The following is a 22,149-nucleotide window of genomic DNA, read 5'->3' on the forward strand; positions in this document are numbered from 1 at the left end:
AATAATTATGCACTTTCGCTTATAATTAATTGAAAACAAAATCTTCTTCTTTGTTGCTTCCTAGATCCTTGAGGTCCTGGTATAAGCAGCCACAAAACACAACAATGATACCATAATTATACAATTGCAAGTCAGATTATTTTATACACTTTTTCCTCTTCTATACTTTCTCTTCTATACTTTTGAGCGAAAGCAAATCATGGCGAGAGGCATTAGCACAGCGCCAGCTTGAACACTAGTTTTGTCCAGTTGCTACTTTGGACATTGACACTATTTGTGGTGAGGGTTGTACAGCGGCTGATAATGCAAGTGCATCGCATGTTGTAGACGATTTCATTTGTTCTTTAATACTTTACAACAGAATTTACAACAGAGTGGGTTAGGGCCTCTCATATACAACTGAATTCTTTATCACAATTTTATTAATCATACAATGAAACAAGGCCAATTTAGACCAGGAGAGTACCATCTAAGAAAAATCAGTCACACAGCACATTAGCTAGCACATGTGTGTCCGATAACGGAGTGTCCTTTGCATATTCTTATGAGACAGTGGGGACATGCCATTGCAGTGTGTTGCTGCTCTCTGCTAGGGATCTTCTCCCGAACACACACTTGACAGCGCCCACGAGACACTCCGACACTATTTGCACTCACACGTGCGCCCTGTGATGGGGGAAAACGATATTTAGACTGGCCAGACCTGAGGCACTGCTACGAGTACGTGGCACACCCAATAGACTATGAATTAGTTCCAATCGAAACCCTTTCAAAGGCATGGCCTTTGAACCCACCCTGACACAGTTGTGCCTGTATAGAATGTATGCATTATTCACACTAACGTCAAGGAATTGAAAGAAAATCCTGAACCAATACCGCCGACACTTTCTATCGTACCCATAGGTTTTCCTCATACGCCCTGTATTGTCAACTCCTCCCATGTACATGTTATATGCAGGGAGACAGGGGGGGGGACACTCTGAGAGTGTAGGGTACCGTCTTTGTGCATTCGCATTACAGTGTAGGGCATACGGTCAGGGAACACATTTGTTGCAAAGGACACAACTCTACGGTCGTTAAACATAGAGTAAGAAATATCACCAACAGTCATGGACGTATAGTCACCTTTGTCGAGTACCACATCCTTAAGACTTGCTGGGAAACCAGCAGCATTCTTCAAAATTGTGCCGACAGTAAACACATTTTGCTTAGCCAACTCTTCTATCAATGGACCGGACGTGTAAAAGTTATCCATGTACACAACATGCTGATGACCATAAAAAGGAGTGAGTAAACGATGGACTACATTTTTCACAAGCCCTTTCACAGCTATCTTTTTCCCAGAGGAATCGGTGAGCTTACCACTGTATACATCAAACACACAGAGATACCCACAGCATGAAAATGAGCAGCACCATACCTTGAACCCCAGTTTAACAGGCTTCTTGGGCATATGAATTTTCCCGCTTTTACGACCCTTGTACTTTATCATCATCTCATCAACGGAAAGCTCCTGACTGGGATTATACCTCATGAAGTAGTTGGCTTTAAGAGTCTCTAAAACAGTTTTTAGCTTGCTAGTTACCCTACGTGCATCAGTGATGGACGTATTGTCCTCACAGTGCAGATACCGCCATAAACTTTGGAACCTTTTGAGAGACATTACATTGCTCACAGATTGTACACCTAAAAGGGAATCCTTGGACCAGTAGTCCGTAATTTCAGGGAGCCTATGAATGCCCATCTCTAGTACAATCCCCAAAAACACCCACAATTCGGCACTGTTTGTAGCTGACCAACCCTTAGCACCACACTGCCTAGCGTACAGGTTGGTCTGTTCGGCTATGTACTCACACAAACTATCGGGCCAAAGTAACTTAACAAAATCTAGGCATGGAGTTACAGACGGATCAAGTTGATCGACAGGACCGACCACACCGCCAAAGACGGGGTATCTTCCTGTGGATTTAGCTTTTTGGAGTCCATTGTCCCTCGCCAGCTTCCTCCGTTTGGGAGTCGGAGCCATGCCATCGACCATTTCGTCATCATCCTCCACTGCAGCATCTGCACGGAAACAAAAGTATGAATATCATTAGAGTACCACAAGAGTGCTCGCCAGTGCAGGTGGGGGACAGGCTATGAATGTCATTACGTGGGCGTACCGCACGCGTGTTGTGCTATGAATATCATTAACTACTGGGGGGGTTAGGGCACATAGGTACAGTACAGCAGAGGAAAAGGCTCGTCCACATCAAAGGCTTGTGGGAGGAGCCCAACAAACCACAACAACCATGAATGTCATTACGTGGGCGTACCTCACACGCGTGTGGTGCTATAAATATCATTAACTACTGGGGGGGTTAGGGCACATAGGTACCATACGGCAGAGGAAAAGGCTCGTCCACATCAAAGGCTCGTGGGAGGAGCCCAACAAACCACAACAACCGTGAATGTCATTACGTGGGCGTACCTCACACGCGTGTGGTGCTATGAATATCATTAACTACTGGGGGGGTTAGGGCACATAGGTACAGTACAGCAGAGGAAAAGGCTCGTCCACATCAAAGGATCGTGGGAGGAGCCCAACAAACCACAACAACCATAAATGTCATTACGTGGGCGTACCGCACGCGTGTGGTGCTATGAATATCATTAACTACTGGGGGGGTTAGGGCACATAGGTACAGTACGGCAGAGGAAAAGGCTCGTCCACATCAAAGGCTCGTAGGAGGAGCCCAACAAACCACAACAACCATGAATATCAATATGTGGGCGTAACGCACGCGTGTGGTGCTATGAATATCATTAACAACTGGGGGTTAGGGTACAGTACAGTACTGCAGTCAAGGCGACGCCAAAAAGAGGCTCACACAATGTGGGAGGAGCCACAAAAGGCATGCACACGACGCCTCCGCCAAAAAGAGGCCACATATCGTTAGGGCATCACAATGCTGCCTCCCCAACCACTATTTAATGGTGCAATGACACAAACCTGAATCACTCTCCAGATCTGTCTCAAAATCGTCATCATTGGGCTCGTCATGGTCATAACAGACTCCCTGGTCGTCCTCAAGCTCTCTGACAGTGTGCTCAAGCTCGCTGACAGTGTCAAGGAGTCCAATCAGCTCCATTTGGATTCACAAGTTTTGAAAAATAAAGCTACCAGCAAAATATCATCTTCGTTGAGCAATGTGGATACGATTATTATGAAAACACAGTGTTTAATAATTCTTATAGGTTTTCTATTGTTCCCAGACTGAATCAGGCAAATTTTGCGATATCGATAGTCATCTGAGCATAGACATCCCACCTGCCTGTGAAGATCGCTCAACTTGTACTACAGAATGTCAGTCGTTTCTAACAGAACTGGGAGATAGTGGATGCTGTACCGATCTATATTTGACGACATTTGGATATACTAGGGGTTTCCCAACAACAGAAAGTCGAACATCTTGCCCAATCGCTGAGAAATGTAAATTAACCGTAGATGAAATTCCACGCAGCACAGGATCTATGCAGTGCAATAGAGAGTATTTTGTAGATTATGAAAAGTTGTGCACTATACGAACTGATCTGGCACAGAAAAGAGTTAACAAATTGTACGCAAGCAGTTGTTTAAGAGGTTCGGCTTTTGAATTTTATGCTTACTGTGATCAATATCCAAATGGAACGTATTGTTCATTCACACCTGGTAAGACGAGTAATGTACGCAGGCATTGCAGCTTGATGACCAATTGCACATCCAACTGTCGTGATGCACTGATATCAGCCAAAGAAACACACGGTTGCTGTGCAAACTCGTTCATATATTCTGACTATAAAATTTTACCATACATCTGTGAGACTAGGATGGACCTATGGAGCCACTGTGGGATTGAGTCTCCTGGGTTCTGCAATAATTAACTAGTGTTTGGTGGTGGCAGTACTAGCTTGAGCTGTGTGATGGAATTGCTAGTTGTTTTACTACTGATTGCTACTGTCATGATTTGATAATGTAGCATCAGTATACTGAACATTGTGTAGTGTATGAATAACTATAATCGGTATAGATTATTGATTTTGTATTACAATAATTCTGTGTATGTCTTAATGTAAATAGTCTCGTGGACCAGCCAATATCCTTATTCAGGGTCTGGGTCCGCGAGACCATAATGTAAAGTAGTCTCGTGGACCAACCGATATATTATCGTCTGGCAAATTACACATTAGCTACTTGTGCAGCGGTCTAAGTGGCTGTTTGCATTGATAAGTGGTTAGTGGTTGGAGGACGGATGTATGAAACCACATAATTAGATTTGTGTAATCTATTTTAGCTAGCAGTGCAGCTGTGCGGTTTCACAACTTACTACAAACACTTATCAGCCACTTAGAGCGCCACGATATTTGTGGCGCGCGGTCAACACAACTCTGTAGGCAAGCTACAGCGGTCCCAGGCCGATTTTTTTTTAATAGAACGAAGGCGACCTAGCGTTCAATTGGAGACGGATCGGCCTGGGGTCAAGGCTATAGGCAAGCAAGAAGCCAAGCAAGAAGCCAGTCACAATTCTACCCTTCTGGCCGCAAAATGGGACCAACCCTATACCTCCACAATGAATTGGCTGAGATGCCGCCTCTCGTTCTCGCTCTCGCTCCTAAGATCTTCAATCCAAGCCATCAGAGGAGCTCGTTCAACTGCAGGCAAGGCCTCAAAAGCAACTTCCCTCCCAATCGATTTAGTGATCAGTGAGTCACTGATAACAGACCACTGATCCTTGAACATTGAACTAACTAGCATAATTATTGCACTGTACATTGAACTAACCTGTGAGTGTGTGTATTACCGTATAGCTGGTAATTTTTGTGGGGCAAAATATTTGTGGTTTTCGTGGTTGGAGGTCTGACCACGAATATTTTACCCACGAATGAAGCGACCTTGCCTACCTTTACCTACAATCCAAGCTCCAACCACGAAAATATTATCCACGAAATGTCTCAATATTGCTGAAATTACCCGCTATACGGTATAATGTAGAACCCAAAAAAAGCTTTCTATTGTAGTGACCCTTTTCCATTGTATTGTTCCTGGTACGGGATCACTTCAGCTGTAAATACTTATAGTGCCTCGAACAAAGGCCGCGTGTAGTTAGCCATAAGGGTGGGTCAGCTCTAGCATCGTTCTGCTGTTCCCGTACTAACTATGAATATATTTAATATTAGCCGCGCCTCTAACCACAGCTTCTCAGCTTGCTGCAGAGAAGGGGAGGAGCTGGGAAGCCAAGGAATGCAAAAACAGTGCTTTTTATGACTTTTGGGGCGATTTGGCTACGTAGTAAGCTCAATTGCCACGCCCCTGTGACACAGAATGACCAACACCAACTGTGTATTTGCAGGTAGACATCACATGACCTTTGGATGTAGCAAATAACAACAAGATGATTTGTGATGTCACAAATCAATGAATATCATTGCATACGTCAGCAAAAGTAGCAAAACGGAGCAAAATCACCATTTTTGACAAGAAGGGCCGCTCTAGCAAAGAAGAGACTTGTTTAGCTCCTGTAAGTTAGTGCAAATGAATTTTACACTATTGTAGTACATCCTTCTCAAAAATCAGACCTTAACTAGCATAAAATCGAAAGTTGTATTCCTAACATATTTGCCACCAAAAAACAACAAAATGCAGTATTTCTCAGAACTTACTAGTAGCCCAGACTTCTGTTGAAGCTCAAAGGATGAGCAATATACTCAGGTACATACACAACAAATTTCAGATCTTAACTCAAACAAATAAGCTACTTCTATTCCTAACATATTTTCAGAGGTACACATCTTCAGACAGCCATTTTATAGTGATGATGTCATATGATGTAACAGGTGGTGGTCCAATGGAAGCGCCAATAGTTGAACTTTCATTACCTGCACTCAAATAGATCATATCACTTTTACTTCAGAAGATACGCCACAAAATGTGAAAAAAACTGATATAAAAAAAATCTACTCTCTTTGGTTGTTGCACTGTAGCAGTTTTGTTCCACTGCAAGAAATTTGCAGCCCAATCAGATTGCTGCGTTCAAGTGGAAACCTTACAGCTCAATTTTAGCTGACAAGGCAAGCTGGGACACTGGAGAATGCAGAAACAGCTCCTGCTGGATATCTAGGCTACTAGAAAAGAAGCATAGTCTATCTTAGCATCTATGAATGAAGCTTGAACAGTAGTATCTTTGTATTAATTAGGACTTGTCTTTGTTTTAAGTTTTGTTGTGCTACCAATAAGATTAGATCATTAGTTTGGACAAAACCTGTGTTATGTATGCCTTCTTTGGTCTTCGAAAAACTTCTCCAGAAGCCTTGGGGTAGTCTTATAGCTGGCTGTACCTCTCCTTGTGCTAGATGTCTAACTATATTATAAACAAGTTTATTTCTGCCTGTACTAAATCTTGTATTACAGGCTACAGTATTCTTCTACTTTCTCTAAGAGTCTGAGGTCTTTCTTGACTTCCAAAACAACTATAGCTAGATCCAGTCAGCTAGAATAGCCATCCAAATATTTCTTTATATCCCACCCCTGAGCCATGCGGTTGTCAGCCACTTAAGATTAAACAATATTCATACTCTGTCTCAAGTACCAGTGGAACAAAACTGTTACATGTACTGATACCCAACCCAGAGCCGAGCTTTGGTTGGACTCCGCCCAACTAGTGCACTGCATGAGTGTTTATTACATGTATACCTCCCACCCACACAAGACTCCATTACATGCCAGGTACGTGTATATGCATTGTACAAGAACGTGTTGCTATAGCAATTAATTACTGGCACCCAGGGCCATTGTATTATTGTATTGTTGATATATATATAACCAATGTCAACCAACCCAACAATTAGCCCGTATGATGGACAAAGGTTACTAGGAAACGTTTGATGATTTATAGAGATAATTATGTATGCCTATATAACCTGCAGCATTACATCCAGTCCAATAGATACTCGAAGCTGCTGAAATTCTACAAAATGAAGAATTCTTTGATATACCAATTGGTATGTAAGAAGTAGCAAAAGCACACGCATGGTTTTTACAGATTCAGCTACTTCTCCTGGCAAAGTACCCTTTCGCCCAATAATAGCCTAAGACCTGTCTATCTGGGCATAATTGTATCGAATGAGCTTGCTGCCAATTTTCTCACAAGCATCCTTGGCCTCCTCCGTAAGGTGAGTGATTGCATCTCCTTTGATAGCAATAGCTACAACTCTGCCGGGAGGTAGTGCATCGATATACTTAACAAATGCATCGGAAGGTGTATGATCAGAAACAGCTTCAGCATGTGTGTTGAATACTTTAGTATCCAAACAATAACACATGCCCACTCATTAATTAGCATTCATTTTAAATACAGGCATGCATGCATCTCACTCAGTATTCAGTATACAATGTACAATTTAACCCAGTGACTACATATCGAGATCTAATATTACAAGCATGATTACATATAATATATAATTATGTAGGTCTATACAAGACATCTCAGTTTAGCCAGTGTATAGTTATGATCTTTAACTATACATTTTGCACCATGCATGTATGGTTGTTCTCCAAACACTTTTATGACGTATTATAATTCATTACTACCCGCAAGCAAATTGGACCCCGCTATTGTATGCCCAATGCCACACCCATTATAATGAACTTCATTTCTGGTATTTCTCTTTTTAAATTAGTTTTTTCTCTTTTAGTGGCCTAACATGCGCATGCATAAAGCATAAACTATTTCATTTGCAGGTGGTTGAAACCATATAATTGTTTATTTAGCAGCTATCATAATTTATTGTGGTGATGATTGCTTGGATACAATCAGTAACAATATAGGTATAGGTGTGGGGATTCCACCAGAAATACACCAATATGAAAACTACGGTGGCCCTGAGAGCTACTTGCAGTTGACGTTCGAAGTAGGTAGTTGGCTTACCTACTTAGCTTTCGAAGTAGGTAGTTGGCTTAATAGCTAAGCTAACTACCTACTTCGAATGTCAACTACTATAGTAGCTCTCAGGGCCACCGTAGAAAACAGAGGGATATATAGATGATTACAAAGCAGTAGATAACATCATGTGCTGCAAGTTAAACATGAAGCAACTGTTTCTCTATTTTGTCCTGATCTTTACTGCTCTCCAGTTGTTTTGTCCAGTTGCTACTTTGGACATTGACACTATTTGTGGTGCACGTGGCGGTTGTACAGCGGCTGATAATGCAAGTGTATCTCATGATATAGGCGAGTTCTTTTGTTCTTTAAACTATCATCAAAATATCCTCTACGTTGAGCGATGTGGATACGATTATTATGAAGACACAGTGTTTAATAATTCGTATAGGTTCTATTGTTCCCAGACTGAATCAGGAAAATTTTGCAATAGTGATCTGAGCATAGACATTCCACCTGCCTGTGAAGATCGCACAACTTGTACTACAGAATGTCAGTCGTTTCTAACAGAACTGGGAGATAGTGGATGCTGTACCGATCTATATTTTACGACATTTGGATATAGGATTTCCCCAACAACAAGTCGAAGTCGAACATCTTGCCCAATTGCTGAAAAATGTCATTTGACCGTAGATGAAATTCCACGCAGCACAGGATCTATGCAGTGCAATGATGGAGAGATTTTTATAGGTCTTGAAACCTATTGTACAATACGAATTGATTTGAAACAGAAAACAGTTAACAAATTGTATGCAAACAGTTGTTTAAGAGATTCGGCTTTTGCATCTTATGCTCACTGTGATCAATATCCAAATGGAACGTATTGTTCGTTCAGCTTTGGTAAAGGTAATAAAATAAGCAGGCATTGTAGCTTGATGACCAATTGCACGTCTATACCACTATACAATGCCATTGTTTTATGGGGAATCAATTCTGCTGCACCTTTTAAACCCTGACTATACTTATTGTTATCATGATGACGTCTGCACCAGCACTAACAAAAGTACAGGAAGCATATGATTCAGTTTATAGTCTAGATCTAGATCGAGTTCATGATTTCCTGGCTGGTCACTGTGCATATGACCTAGATCTAGTACCTAGACCTGTATACATTGAATGTTTAAAGACCTCTCTAGCTCTGTACTGTGATACATGTGCATATGACTACCAGTATACTGTGAGTCCTTAATCTTTGCTGGAATTTGGAGTAAGTGTTTTAATTAAAATAAAAAATCAGTGATGTTAATTTGTATAATCATTATAATTATAGATAAAGAATGCCGTCAGGAGGAGGCAGTGCAGGGGGTGGTGGTGGAGGAGGAGGAGGAGGTGGAGGAGGTTGGGGTGACGAGAGATTCAGCAGTCACAGCTCTAGCCGTTACTCGAATCGTACCTATCCAGCATATGGTGATGAACAGGGATGTGACAACGATTGTTGCTGTTGTAGCTTTGTGTGCGCTAAAGTTATTGCCGGGGTCTTAGCAACATTATTGATTTTACTCGTTAGTGGCATAATAATTGGTGTTGTAGTAGGAATAAATATGTTTGGCGTGTCCAATAATAATTCAGATGATTCTACTTCAGTCACTATTCGTCCTACTGACATTTCCACTGACTTCTATTCACCAGGAGATAGTCGACTGATATCTCTATCTTCGTTCTTTTGCGATGGTGGTTCTCTTGAGCTCTCGTCCAATTCAGTTGATGCTGAACTGTTTCTTATCGACGACACGAGTATACCACCTCTGAATGACATTAATCAATTTACTGTTTCTATCGAGTCGACAATTGATTCGACGGAGTTTCGATTCTGGCAGTATCATCTTCATCCCAACTCCATCATATCAGTCTCTGTATGTACAGATCTGTTGGTTGATGTCTACATTGTGAAAGGCAATCAAAATGCAAACGATTGGGTTGATAGCCCTAGCCAAAATGTAGCTGAGATGTTCCAATATGCACCTGCCTGTTGTAAGAATACACGTACATCTACCATTTCATATCGAGTCGAGCGAGAAGATGAGTACTACGTAATTTTACACAATTCACTATCAACGGAAATCTTTGTAAATGGTTCCTTAAACTTTGAGAGAACAGAATACAGTGCCCCTGACTTAAACTCCAAGGATTCGTGTAATGTCAGTGAACAAGGAAATTGCCTAGTAGGCATTGACTATAGTACTGGGTCTCAACAATTCTTGGTGATCACATCAATCCCCGAGCGTGTGGACTGGGGTGAGAGTGTCGAAGTTTCGCTAATTTGTGACCAGAGAGGATGGGCCTATGCAGTTGTTATCTTGGTGCCCATTTCTGTAATAATTGTTGTTATTGTAGCTCTGATGTTGGGGATTTTCTCTTGTTGTGATTGCAGTACTACCACCAAATCCGCTAACATCGAAATGCCTGACCCTCCTCCTAATAACTCTGGAAATGTGGACACGATCGCGAGTGATTTCAATCCTGACCCTTCGACCAACAATTCAGGAAGTGTTGACAAGATTGATCCGGACTTCAACCCAGATTATCTTTCTGAGAACTAAAATTAGTTATTGTAGATCTTAATATAATTATGTGATTGTGTATAGTTACTAGGGATCAATAAACTGCTATTTTGTGTGATGTGTATGCTACGTATATTAATTTTTTGTATGTAGGGCCCGGAAACGGGTGTACACACAGATATGTAATCATACATAAATTTTACATTCATCTACTATATCTATGCTTTAATTTGCTTCTCTATAATACTAGTACTGGTTCCGCCCTGTGCATGATTTTATGCCTTGGGGGGGTAGCTAGGCCCTGATAAATTATGCTTTTTTTCTCCCATTATTAATTCTTGAAAAATGTGCCTCATAAAAAAATCCTATTTATATTCTCTGATTATTCTCATGATTAATACCAATAACAAAGTTAAGACGTATATATAAACACAACACACTGTCACATGCAACTAATCAAGATATCTTGACATCAACATGTAAAAGAAGGGCGGCTGATTCATGAGACACCTTTATGCAAAACTTAATGTAATGATCTTTACCAAAATGGTCATCCTAAAATTATTCCAAGCATAATTATGCCTCGGTGTGCGAGGTATATGGTAGTGCGTTTGTGTGTCTGTGTGTGTGTCTGTGTGTGTGTCTAGACTGTTTCAGCTGCTCAAGGATCAATGAAGTGCAAGTAAGAGTTTCTATAGGCTTCTAGTCATGTTTTCTTGGCTTGGTATTTGTGGATTTGCAAAATAAAGCTTCGTTCTCGAGTTATGCCTAGTTTTGCTTATTTGGAATGCCATTGCAGCCTTTTCAGAAGAGTCCGTAGCAAAACTTGTTCACCGAGTGTTGCTACTCTACTTAGTAGTTAGCTCTGCACTAGAACGCTAGCTATTGGTAGCTTCAAGAGTGAGAAGAGAGCTGCAAGGCTCTGCTGACTTGCAGCATTAATTTTAGACTTGAACTTTTGGCATCGATCGTTATTAACAACAATCATCGTCGATCATTACCCACTCTTTGAGTTTCCTTGTGATTCTGGATTCTGCATGCAGCAAAATTAAAAATGTTCATCATGATAATTATAATCAATGTGTGTATAAAAGCTAGCTATTAGTAGCTTTATGTTATGTAGCTTTGGCACCTCCACCGAGGCATCAGCACCCGCGGTGCTTTCATTTATCAGGGTGGCCTAGGGGTAGCTGCATGTGCACTGCATGTGTGTTTATTACATGTACCTCCCATCCACACACACACACACACAGGAGGATCCACACTGTCGGCTAAGGGCCTGTACCGACTGCACCAGTTCAGCAAGGTGGAGTTATTCGGTGTGACGAGCCAGGAGTCGGCGGGAAGAGAGAGTGTGGAGTCCTTGGAGGATATGCTGAGTGTGCAGAAAGAGATACTCTTAAGTCTGCATGGGACTCCATTACATGCCAGGTACATGTATATGCATTGTACAAGAACGTGTTGCTATAGCAATTAATTACTGGCACCCAGGGCCTTTGTATTATTGTATTGTTGATATATATATATATATATATATATAGGACCTTGGGAGGAAATGAAAAAGGCTCTGCACACCTGGACTTGTGATCTGTGTACTGCTTCTATTGGATATCACATCACGTGCACTCCAAAGCATTTCTCATCAGAAACAACCAAAGGTGATGTCATGCTTGTGGTGATCATTACACACTTTACCTATATATAGGCTGCTGCAGTATTGAAACTTCCCCATACAAGTAAAATTATACTATATTGACTATAATATTATTGACTGGTGAACATTAATCTTGTTTTACATGCATGTTTGATTTACAACTATAATTTGTCATGGCAATTCATTAATTATTATGAATCCTATAATTATACAAAATTGCAAGACTACTGCATGATACATCTCCTATGGCACATCTGCACACTGAGCGCACAATGTTCTCTATAGTTATAATTTATGGCTATATAATAATGGCAGCAAACACATCAATTTTGTCCACATCCATGATGCGCAGCAAGCATACAAAATCACTCACTCCCTCCCAGCGCGACAGGAAAGAGGGTAGATGGAATTATCACAACCTTGGATGGTAGGAAGCTCAGGCACTGAAACAGGCACACTAGCACTGATAGCAGCTGTGTATTGGCTATTGAAAACCTCTGGAACAGAACCAGGTGCAGCTCCCTTCCTTCCAATGATAGCCCAGGCTCGGTATGTACCGACATTCCAAATGTGTGCACTGCCAATGTTTTCGAGAGCTTGTTTTCCACCATTATCGAAATTGCTGATACCATCGTAAGACATAGCTGCGACTATAATACGGCCATTTGGAATGTTTGCAATAAAAGAATTTAGTCGGCTATCTTCAGTTGAACTACCATGTGTGTTGTAGTATATAGTTTGATCAAACTCACAGCTGTTCTCGTCAACCAACCCAACAATTAGCCCGTACAATGGACAAAGGTTACTAGGAAACGTTTGATGATTTATAGAGATATATGTTCCTATGTAACCTGTAGCACTACATCCACCCCAATGGGTACTCGAAGCTGCTGAAATTCTACAAAATGAAGAATTCTTTGATGTACCAATTGGTATGTAAGAAGTAGCAAAAGCAGGTGCATAGTATTTCACAGATTCGGCTACTTCTCCTGGCAAAGCACCCTTTCGCCCAATAATAGCCCAAGACCTATCTATCTGGGCGTATCGAATGAGCTTGCTGCCAATTTTTTCGCAAGCATCCTTGGCCTCCTCTGTAAGGTGAGTGATTGCATCTCCTTTGATAGCAATAGCTACAACTCTACCGGGAGGTAGTGCATCGATATATTCAACAAATGCAGTGGAAGGTGTATGATCAGAAACAGCTTCAGCATGTGTGTTGAATACTTTAGTATCCAAAACATATCCTGTGTTTTCATCAAAAACAGCAACATTCAGTCCCAGGTTGTTACTATCTTCACTAGTAATTTCAACATTCTTTCCATCGATGGTGATAGTCGCCACATTACCTCCACTTGTTTTCCCACCTGAAACCACTGTTACACGGAGTCCATACATCTTAGTTGACTGTAGTTTGACTTGGGTGGAAACATTAACAGCAAAGCTTTGGCTGTGGCTCTCAATAGCTTTATTTTGCGCCAATCCTTTCACACCAACCATCGACCATGACGAAGCACTATTCATATTGTATGAGTATGCAGACCCTAGCGTGCGAATAGCTCGTTTTGCTCTTGTGTCGAAATAGTTTACTGGATTCCCACTTGAACTCATTACAACCAACGCACCTGGATGCAAGTTCTCAATTTTTGATGCCAATAGCAATGAAGGATTATTATTTGGATATGTGTCATAGTTCATTGTTTCCCTCACTTCACCTGAGACTTCATCGATAATGGCAATGTTTATTCCACGCCTTCTGCCTCCAAATATTTGTTGCCAATCCTTGTGCATTGAAAATCGATTACCAACACTTGTCCCTTGACTTATTACATCTATCTGCATGGCTTCAGTTGTATTTAGCTGGCTGCATCCTGTACCAGGCCCAAATATAAGGTGTGTTAGTGCAATGCTAGCCTCGTCCCCAGGCTAAGTTGTCTCTACCCTATATATAGGCCACAACGTATATTTTCACTATCTGGAAAAATTGGCCTGGGGACGAGGCTAGTGCAATACGTATAGAGAAAATAATGTGAGGATCAGGCTAGTCTAAAAATCACTGTATATATTAGCCTCGATCCCAGGCCGCACTTCCCGCTAGGGAAGTGGGCCTGGTATTGACTGCTTGCGCATGCGCTAATATCCCCCCGGTATCTGGGGGCTTTGGATAACCGATGCTCAGTAAAACTATGACATCACAACGAAAGGAAGTGGATTGAAGGAAAGTTCGATTGAAGGTTTCTAGCCCATCGGATAGCATTCTCTGATAGCTACCCTTAGCCTGCTATGTTAACAAAGACTCACAGCCTGCAACAGTGTGGATGACGATCATCTGAAAGGAGTGACGGCTGATAAGAGCCTATATGGACAGGCCACGCCCATTTAACACTAACTTTGGTGAAAGTCTACTATACTACTGCTACTGATTCTATCAGAAGAAAATAGCAGTACAACAAACCTACACAGCTCTGTTTCTAGCTAGCTAGCTATATAGCTCTGTGTATGACTTTTAGGATATTTTCTCTGATGTACCAGTATTATAGGAATATTTAATTTACGGGTAAAAAATCCAATATTATAGTATTATAGAAATATTTACGGGGAAAAAATCCAATAATTTGGCGCATGCGCAAGCAGTCGATAGCAGGCCTTCTTTCAAAGGCCGGTGAAGGAGGCTATGTATATATATATATACATGCATCAATAATTATGTTTACTTAGTCTATATATACATGTAGTGAACTTCTTCAAACAGCATGCACTACTATGATATTATCCTATGGATACTGAAGATTATCACGAGTCTGTGCCAGTAACTGCACGAGTGCCTGCAAGGCACGAGTGACAGTTACTAGGCACGGACGAGTGATAATCATCAGTATCCATGGGATAATGCATTTATTGCTTGGCAACCAAAATGCAGGTTGAATCTGCGCATGCGCAACATGCGGTTGCTTTTATCAACCAGAAGAATGCGTAGCAACAAAATTGAGTTCTCCCAGTTGAAGACGAGTTTAAGAGAAAGAAAACAGCTAGAAAGACAAAGAAATAAGACTCTAGAACACCAAGAGAGCTTGCAGAAGGCTACTTAAAGATTTTGTAGAGAACAGACAAGAAAAAAAGACAGAAAAACGTTGACAACCAGCAACCCGTTTTGAAAATGGATAGTTCTGAAGGATAAACAGCATGTGCTTGCTTTCTATCATGCTCCAGTGGCTCCAGTGTATCAGAAGAGGAAACATGCACCGCTATAACTGAAGAAAAGTGTGACAACCGTTTTTGAAGCCAAAACGACTTTATACAAGCCTGAACAGGCTTATATGGTGGTGCAGTACACTTCTACATGTGCAATACTCCGCTCAAAGTACCCACTCCCAACACTGATGCCTGTTTGATGCATTAAATATGAATACTGACAACCTCCTGACCCTCAGCTTCACTGCAAAAAGAGCACAGAAGTGATACAGAGCATCAGAAAACAAGAAAAGAGACTGATAAACATTGCAATGCATGATTATAAGTGTGTAAACTATGTTTTTCTTGTTCTCTCACTGCTGAAAACGTTTTATTCCAAATAATAATCACTTCCTAGTGTGCAATAACAAGTGTGCAATAATACTTCCGGGTGTGCAATATGGAAAAATATCTGCACAGTCGGTGATGAGTCGCTTCCTGTGCAATTTGAATGTAAAACGCTGATGTCAGCACTTATTAAAAAGCAATAAAATTATATATGTGAGTGCATGCGTGCTATACACATTCTGTACAACCATATAATTATACACAATCTTATATATGCATGCGAGAATCTCCTAGCCTCATTTATGCACAAGCCGGTTTGGTTTCTCAATGGGATTGAAGAAAGATAGGCTATATTTGTGCCTCGAAGCGTAGCTGCACCGGTAAAGTAGAGTAAGGTAGAAGAGGGTATTGTGAGACGGAACCAATTATGAGACAGCTGAAACATGAAGTCTATAAAAACAATTATTCCTGTTTTAACAGTGAATCAGTATTCATAAGCAGCGCTTTCTTTCTCTACTATTTTGACGACTAAAATCGGCACACGATCTTTGCGGTAAAGTTTTGTCATCTATTTTATATAGCATAATTATAATGATAGCTATAGTGCAAGCTCTGCTTTTGAGCAACAGTATGTACATATAGACACATAAAACAATAGAAACAATGTCTCTTTTTCTCATTATTCATGAGCAAACGCTGCATCGTAACCTTAACTAACCCTAACCCTAATTCTTATACTATAACTCTTTATAACTCGAGAACGAAGCATTGTTTTGCAAATTCACAAATTGCAATCTTGGACCATGAAAATGTGTAGAAACTCTTACTTGCATGCATTTCTTGAGCAGCTTGAGCAGTCCACACATGCACTACCGTCTTTTAATTAGACAATTATAGTGCCGTATATTGGTATATTAATTTCTCACATCATTATTTTGTCTGGTTTTATATTCGTGCACTCCTGACAGCACATAATTATATTGACTAGGGCTGGCAACATGCATAATTTATAATATATACCTGGGCTAGACGACTGTGATTTGAGTATATTGGCCTTAGCTCGAAAGCCAGAAGAAGTAGTCGTCTCATCACTGGTGAATTCAAGAGTGAGAACATTGCCAGAAGAACTGTAACCACAATTAACCTCAGCGAAATCTCCTAAATAATTATTACGAAATTTATCACCAAGTTTATAATAAGATATAATATATATATATATAATTATACTGAATCTAGCACCTACCAGTTAGTTTTGCCAGCTGAGTATCTGTTGAACATACTCCGTCACACACTTTCACCCAATCATAGTTCTGCTCTGCCTTTATGAAGTCAAATTGCAGACTGATGTACCATCCTTCCGGAGCATACACTGTCCATGTGCACTTCAAGCTATTGTTGTAATGCCTCGGAAAATTTGGTGATTGAATTTTAATGTCTGTGTTTATCACAAATGCACCGCCACAATCTGTTGGGGAAAATATTATATGTAAAACGTAATTAAAATGAGTTTTTTGTCAGCTTACCAAAATTTGCTATTCTGTTAGGGGTCAAACTTGGCATTGACTTTAAAACATCCTTAGAAGACACATCAATTATAGCCTGCTTGAGATGGGCAGCTTTCATAAATGGGGTGCGAGAAAGATGAACGGCTGCTATACCACACACAAGAGCAGAAGCCAAACTAGTGCCATTTCTATTTTCAGTTGTACATGTCAAGCAAGAGATATTAGCTCCTCCGATTTTTTCCCCAGGAGCGAAAACATCCACACAGGTGCCATAGTTGGATTCTTCGAAGATACTGTCATTCACTTTGGTAGCCCCAACCCTCAAAACAAGTTTATTGCTTGCTGGCGAAGAGTCACAAGAATCGCTGTGAGTGTTTCCAGCCGAGCCTACAATTAGTACATTTCTGTCATTGTGCAGAGTTGCAATTGCTGAATTCAGGGACAAATGCACACTACCGCTAAGAGTCATACTCACAATAGCAGGCCGTTTTCGCTCGGCAACTTCAGTAGCAATAAAGTTGAGACCATCAAGAATAACGCTCCAAGGAGCAGCTCTCTCACATCCAAGCACTCGAACACTTATAAGATTCACTTTCTTTGCTGTTCCGTACGTTTTTCCTCCGATCAAGCTAGCAACCAGAGTTCCATGCCCATTGCAATCTCTTCCATTCTGTGGCTTGTAATCACGTGTGTTCAATGTGGTGAAATGGTACTCATCAACAGGATCATAACCAGCGTATTTTGCCCGATTTTCAAATTCAGAATGCTCAAATTCGATTCCTGTGTCAAGAACGTACACATCAACTGTTTCTTCTTCCTGGATGTTGAAACTGTTTGTATAGATGCCATCAAGTGGGAGATTCGGCTGATTAAGCCTGTCCAGAAACCACAGTTGTTTGTCGTTTGTCTCACAAGTAATGTTATCGCCAATTTTTACTTTCGTGCACTCGGTACCAAACGCAATGTCTTCCTCCTCGATATGATTCACTTCATCCAAGTAGAGTATCTGCAATGTAATGCGTAATATCCAACTCACTATAGGCATAACTTATCTGACCTTGTCCAGGACATGCTTTGGTGCATCCACAGTGAGTGTCTTCCCCACATGCTCAGTGTAGCGATGCACAGTGACATCATCCGACATCCTCTTCACCTTCTCCACCACTTTTTGCAGGTCACTCTTCGAGGAGTCTTGTTTGAGCACCACAATATGATGGCCAGTAGTAGTGGCTCCTGTTGGGGCTTTCACCAATGGCTTGGCAATACCCTCTGGTGTCAGATAGCCATACACGATGAATGGTAGCAATACCGCTGCTGCGAAAATAATGTGGTAGAACCTCTTCATATTTGACTGCATGACTCAGTAAACATGTACTGATGTAGCACATGCACAATCTTCTTATTTATAGGTGAAACCCACGTACACCTCATGATCAGCATACAATGCAGTCCAATGGAGCAAGATTATTGTCTCTAGAGTGCTATATGTTTCTACCATTAAAGAGTGGGCATGTGTTATTCTACGAACTTAGATACAGAGATACTGAAAGTAGACAAACCAATGCATAGTGCACATATAGTTCTAGGTTATACCATATCATTATAGCTATTAGTAGTGATGTAGACACCCCAAATCTTAATGGATCTATACATCTCGGCCTCCGCATACACTCATCGACAGGATATACATGATTGTACGTGTACCAGGCCCGCATTTTAAGTACGTGGGAGGGAGAGCTAGATTATAGGTCTTTTACGAGCAAAAGTTAGAACGTGTAAACGTGTTACTCTCAGCAAAAATTATAGTTCAGAGTATAAATTATATAGTTCAGAGTTGTGATATAATAATAATTATGAGCAGGTTCGATTCTTGGGCTACTTAATGAGGTGGCCTTAAGACGATCTTGTTCATGCACATAATTGAGGAACGTATAGTATAGAGAGAAAGAGGGCCTGCATTGAGCCAACTCATAGTTGTGATGTAGTATTGGTCGTGTTTTGCCGAGAGTAGTGATGCCAGTCTTTTGTACACCTCTATATATAGCCTCGAATTCAGGCCGATTAAAATACGATCTATAGTTTTACCGTAAACTTATGTTTTTCAAGAGATCTGAATGTGTACACACAAAATGAACAATGAGTGATCAGTTTATTATAAGGACGAGCATTTATTAAGGTTGAGCTTTGGATGACCACGTCCACCGCTACTGAGTTGTTAACTATATAGGTACCCACGTGATGATTAGATCCCTTGCATAGCTTGTATTGATGAGCGTAATAGTGCATGAGAATGCTATAATTTGCATTGTAGCTAGCGTAGTGTATTATTGTAGGTCTGACCCCAACTGGAGGAAAGCATGGAGGCTAGTCTCTTATAGAAAGTATACAGTGGCCTCCCTAGCTAACCTTCAGTGGCGGAGAGAGAACTAGGAGGGAAAAGTAGCATGTTCAATTTCATTATTCTTTGTTCGTAAGCTCTGTTCATGCTTTCGATAGGTAGTTTGAGATCTGCATGTGTGTCTGTTAGATGGAGCAGGGGGTTTAAATCCTAACGCCAAAGTATGTATATATATGCTCGAAGGTACCTCCCCAAACACCGTTAGCAGCAATGTCCAGATGTGCTCCCGCCTGTGCGTAGATAGTACAGTGGAGTAGGAACAGGGGGGGCCAGGGGGCCAGTGGCCCCCCCAACATTGAATGGGCCCACCCTTCCTGAGTTGGGTAGGTGTTCTAATTAACCAATTGAAAGCATGCAGAATGAAAGAAGGATTGCTTTTTTTGGACATTTCCGGAATGATAATACTCATATTTATTTTGAACGCAATTCTGCAGTATACGGTATTATTATATTACAACTTGAATGTATACTCAGTGTGTGTGTCACTGTGTGTGTGGATTTTGAGAGTTATTATATATAGACTTTAGTTCTTGTTCAGAGCTAATAAGCTTGTAGCTAGGCCGCATCTAATTATGATGTCATATAATGAGGAGATGTGGCTTCCTGTCTCAAATTTTCCGGCGCTCTGTGCCAGGGGCAGTCCCATTTAGGTGGTACTTTGCACCACCCAAGTGGCCCCCCTAACCTTTTAACTGTTCCTACTCCACAGTAGTACATGGGCGTGGATTAAGCACATGCGCACTATCACACATGCATGCAATAGATACCATGTATATAGGCTGTATTTTAATCGGCCTGGAACCGAGGCTACTATATACCCGGTATGTAAATACCGTATAGCGGGTAATTTTTGTGGATAAAATATTCGTTATTTTCGTGGCAAGCTGACCTACACAACATTTTGTAGGCATGGCTTATACCGTAACGCATGCATTGCAGTGCAAGCAATGAAGTTAAACAGAATTTAAACTCATGAAAATCACCGTTTTCCAGTGAACGAATTTTTACCCCACGAAAATGACCCGCTATACGGTACATAATTATCCCAACATTACATCTCACAACTGTAGGCTGTAACTGCATGACTACATGTACTAGACTAGGCCAGTTTTTTAGGAAAAATTGTCATGCACACCACTATAGCTAGCTAGCTCATGCGCATGCACCCTAGATTCAATCTATGCATGCACAAAGCTTGAACTATATTTCATTTGCAGGTGGTTGAAACCATCATTGTTTATTTAGCTGCCAGAAATACACCAATATGAAAACAGAGGGATAGATCTATAGATGATTAGATAACATCATGTGCTGCAAGTTAACATGAAGCAACCGTTTCTCTATTTTGCTTTACTGCTCTCCAGATCCGGGCCTGCCTCTGGTGTCAGATAGCCATACACGACAAATGGTAGCAATACCGCTGCTGCGAAAATTATGTGGTAGAACCTCTTCATATTTAACTGCATGACTCAGTAAACATGTATTACATCACTGGGGAGTCTGTTGACCAAGTGTCTCACTCTGCCTTTGTGGAGCGCGTCCGCAAGAGTGGCTTCGAGGTCATCTACATGGTGGAGCCCATCGACGAGTACTGTGTGCAGCAGCTGAAAGAGTACGAAGGAAAGACCCTAATACTGTTGTAGCATACAATCTTCTTATTTATATAGGCAAAGCCCATGCACACGTACCTCATGCAGGATGCAATAATGCAGTCACAATGGAGCAAGATTATCGTCTCTAGTGTTATTATGTTTCTACCATTAAAGAGTGGGCATATGTGATTCGATACAGAGATATACTGAAAGTAGACAAACCAATGCATAGTGCTAAGAATGAAGTGACCTTGCACCTGCATGCAAGCAACCACGAAAATATTATCCACAAGTGACTTTAATATTGCTCAACCACAAATGTTTTGCCCCCCCGAAAATTACCCGCTATACCATGCATAATAATGAAACTTCAAGCATCTCTTGGATACTTATATAGAAGCTATAATTATAGTCATAATAATTATACAACAGTTACTGTTCTGACAAACTTGTCCAGGTATAGCTACCTGCAGTGAAGAAATAAAGGAAGGGCATCATAGCAATTATAAATACACCATAAAGTTTAAGCAAAAACAAAACTTGGTATAATTATATAGTTTCATGAATCAGCCGCACCTCTTAGAGAGGAGGAACGTCTGAGCACCCTCTACGTGAAAACATGGCACAATGGAATGTATTACAATTAATGTACACTGCATGTACACGCTGGTGAACCATAAAAATGTGTATAACCGTGCCAAAACATGCATGTGCTCACTGCTCAACCGCACGTATACAGTTTGCTGCCTTCTATTCAAGTCAAATGATACTTGTGAGCAATCTCATTGGTTACGTTGGAAATCCACCATGGCCCATAAGTTCACGTAACTGTTCTAACTGCATATTCTGAGGCGCTATAGGCACAAGTGACTGTGAGAGCAATTTTGACTGTCTCCATTGATGTTCAAATGACTATTTTACTGATTTTGCAGTAAATAAATCAGTTGTTGACTGGGTTGCCTAGTAATTATGGTTTATAACTAACCTTAATCTAAATTAGCCTTTGATTGAACAATAATTATCCGCGC

The 22,149-nt window shown here is 40.9% G+C and overlaps 3 protein-coding genes across 3 annotated transcripts; 1 reads left to right on the forward strand and 2 right to left on the reverse strand.

The window, feature by feature from the left end:
- Positions 1–531: 531 nt before the first annotated feature.
- Positions 532–3,155, reverse strand: LOC135340147 (piggyBac transposable element-derived protein 3-like). Its single transcript, XM_064536473.1, has 2 exons — positions 2,993–3,155; positions 532–2,064 (listed from the first exon to the last, which is right to left on the reverse strand). Exons 1-2 carry the CDS (start codon positions 3,129–3,131, stop codon positions 911–913), a joined length of 1,293 nt encoding a protein of 430 aa, XP_064392543.1. The 5' UTR covers positions 3,132–3,155; the 3' UTR covers positions 532–910.
- Positions 3,156–8,949: 5,794 nt separating this feature from the next.
- Positions 8,950–10,664, forward strand: LOC135340148 (uncharacterized). The gene is made up of 2 exons (XM_064536475.1): positions 8,950–9,162; positions 9,226–10,664. The coding sequence occupies exon 2, from the start codon at positions 9,233–9,235 to the stop codon at positions 10,493–10,495; it is 1,263 nt and encodes a 420-aa protein (XP_064392545.1). The 5' UTR covers positions 8,950–9,162; positions 9,226–9,232; the 3' UTR covers positions 10,496–10,664.
- Positions 10,665–12,220: 1,556 nt separating this feature from the next.
- On the reverse strand, positions 12,221–18,520 carry LOC135340146 (uncharacterized). The gene is made up of 5 exons (XM_064536472.1): positions 18,189–18,520; positions 17,150–18,137; positions 16,870–17,091; positions 16,647–16,784; positions 12,221–13,978 (listed from the first exon to the last, which is right to left on the reverse strand). The coding sequence occupies exons 1-5, from the start codon at positions 18,486–18,488 to the stop codon at positions 12,480–12,482; spliced, it is 3,147 nt and encodes a 1,048-aa protein (XP_064392542.1). The 5' UTR covers positions 18,489–18,520; the 3' UTR covers positions 12,221–12,479.
- Between the last annotated feature and the right edge of the window lie 3,629 nt (positions 18,521–22,149).

The sequence above is a fragment of the Halichondria panicea genome, chromosome 8, assembly GCF_963675165.1.
Source record: "Halichondria panicea chromosome 8, odHalPani1.1, whole genome shotgun sequence".
Taxonomy (NCBI): Eukaryota; Metazoa; Porifera; class Demospongiae; order Suberitida; family Halichondriidae; genus Halichondria; species Halichondria panicea.

Bases quoted from the DNA above. Each gene is read 5' to 3' on its own strand.
- LOC135340147 (XM_064536473.1), bottom strand. From the start codon at position 3,131: ATGGAGCTGATTGGACTCCTTGACACTGTCAGCGAGCTTGAGCACACT. The intron at 2,065-2,992 runs GTTTGTGTCATT...GTTTCCGTGCAG, and splicing joins AGATCTGGAGAGTGATTCAG to ATGCTGCAGTGGAGGATGAT.
- LOC135340146 (XM_064536472.1), bottom strand. From the start codon at position 18,488: ATGCAGTCAAATATGAAGAGGTTCTACCACATTATTTTCGCAGCAGCG. The intron at 17,092-17,149 runs GTAAGCTGACAA...TTTCCCCAACAG, and splicing joins TAACAGAATAGCAAATTTTG to ATTGTGGCGGTGCATTTGTG. The intron at 16,785-16,869 runs GTAGGTGCTAGA...ATAATTATTTAG, and splicing joins TCAGCTGGCAAAACTAACTG to GAGATTTCGCTGAGGTTAAT.
- LOC135340148 (XM_064536475.1), top strand. From the start codon at position 9,233: ATGCCGTCAGGAGGAGGCAGTGCAGGGGGTGGTGGTGGAGGAGGAGGA.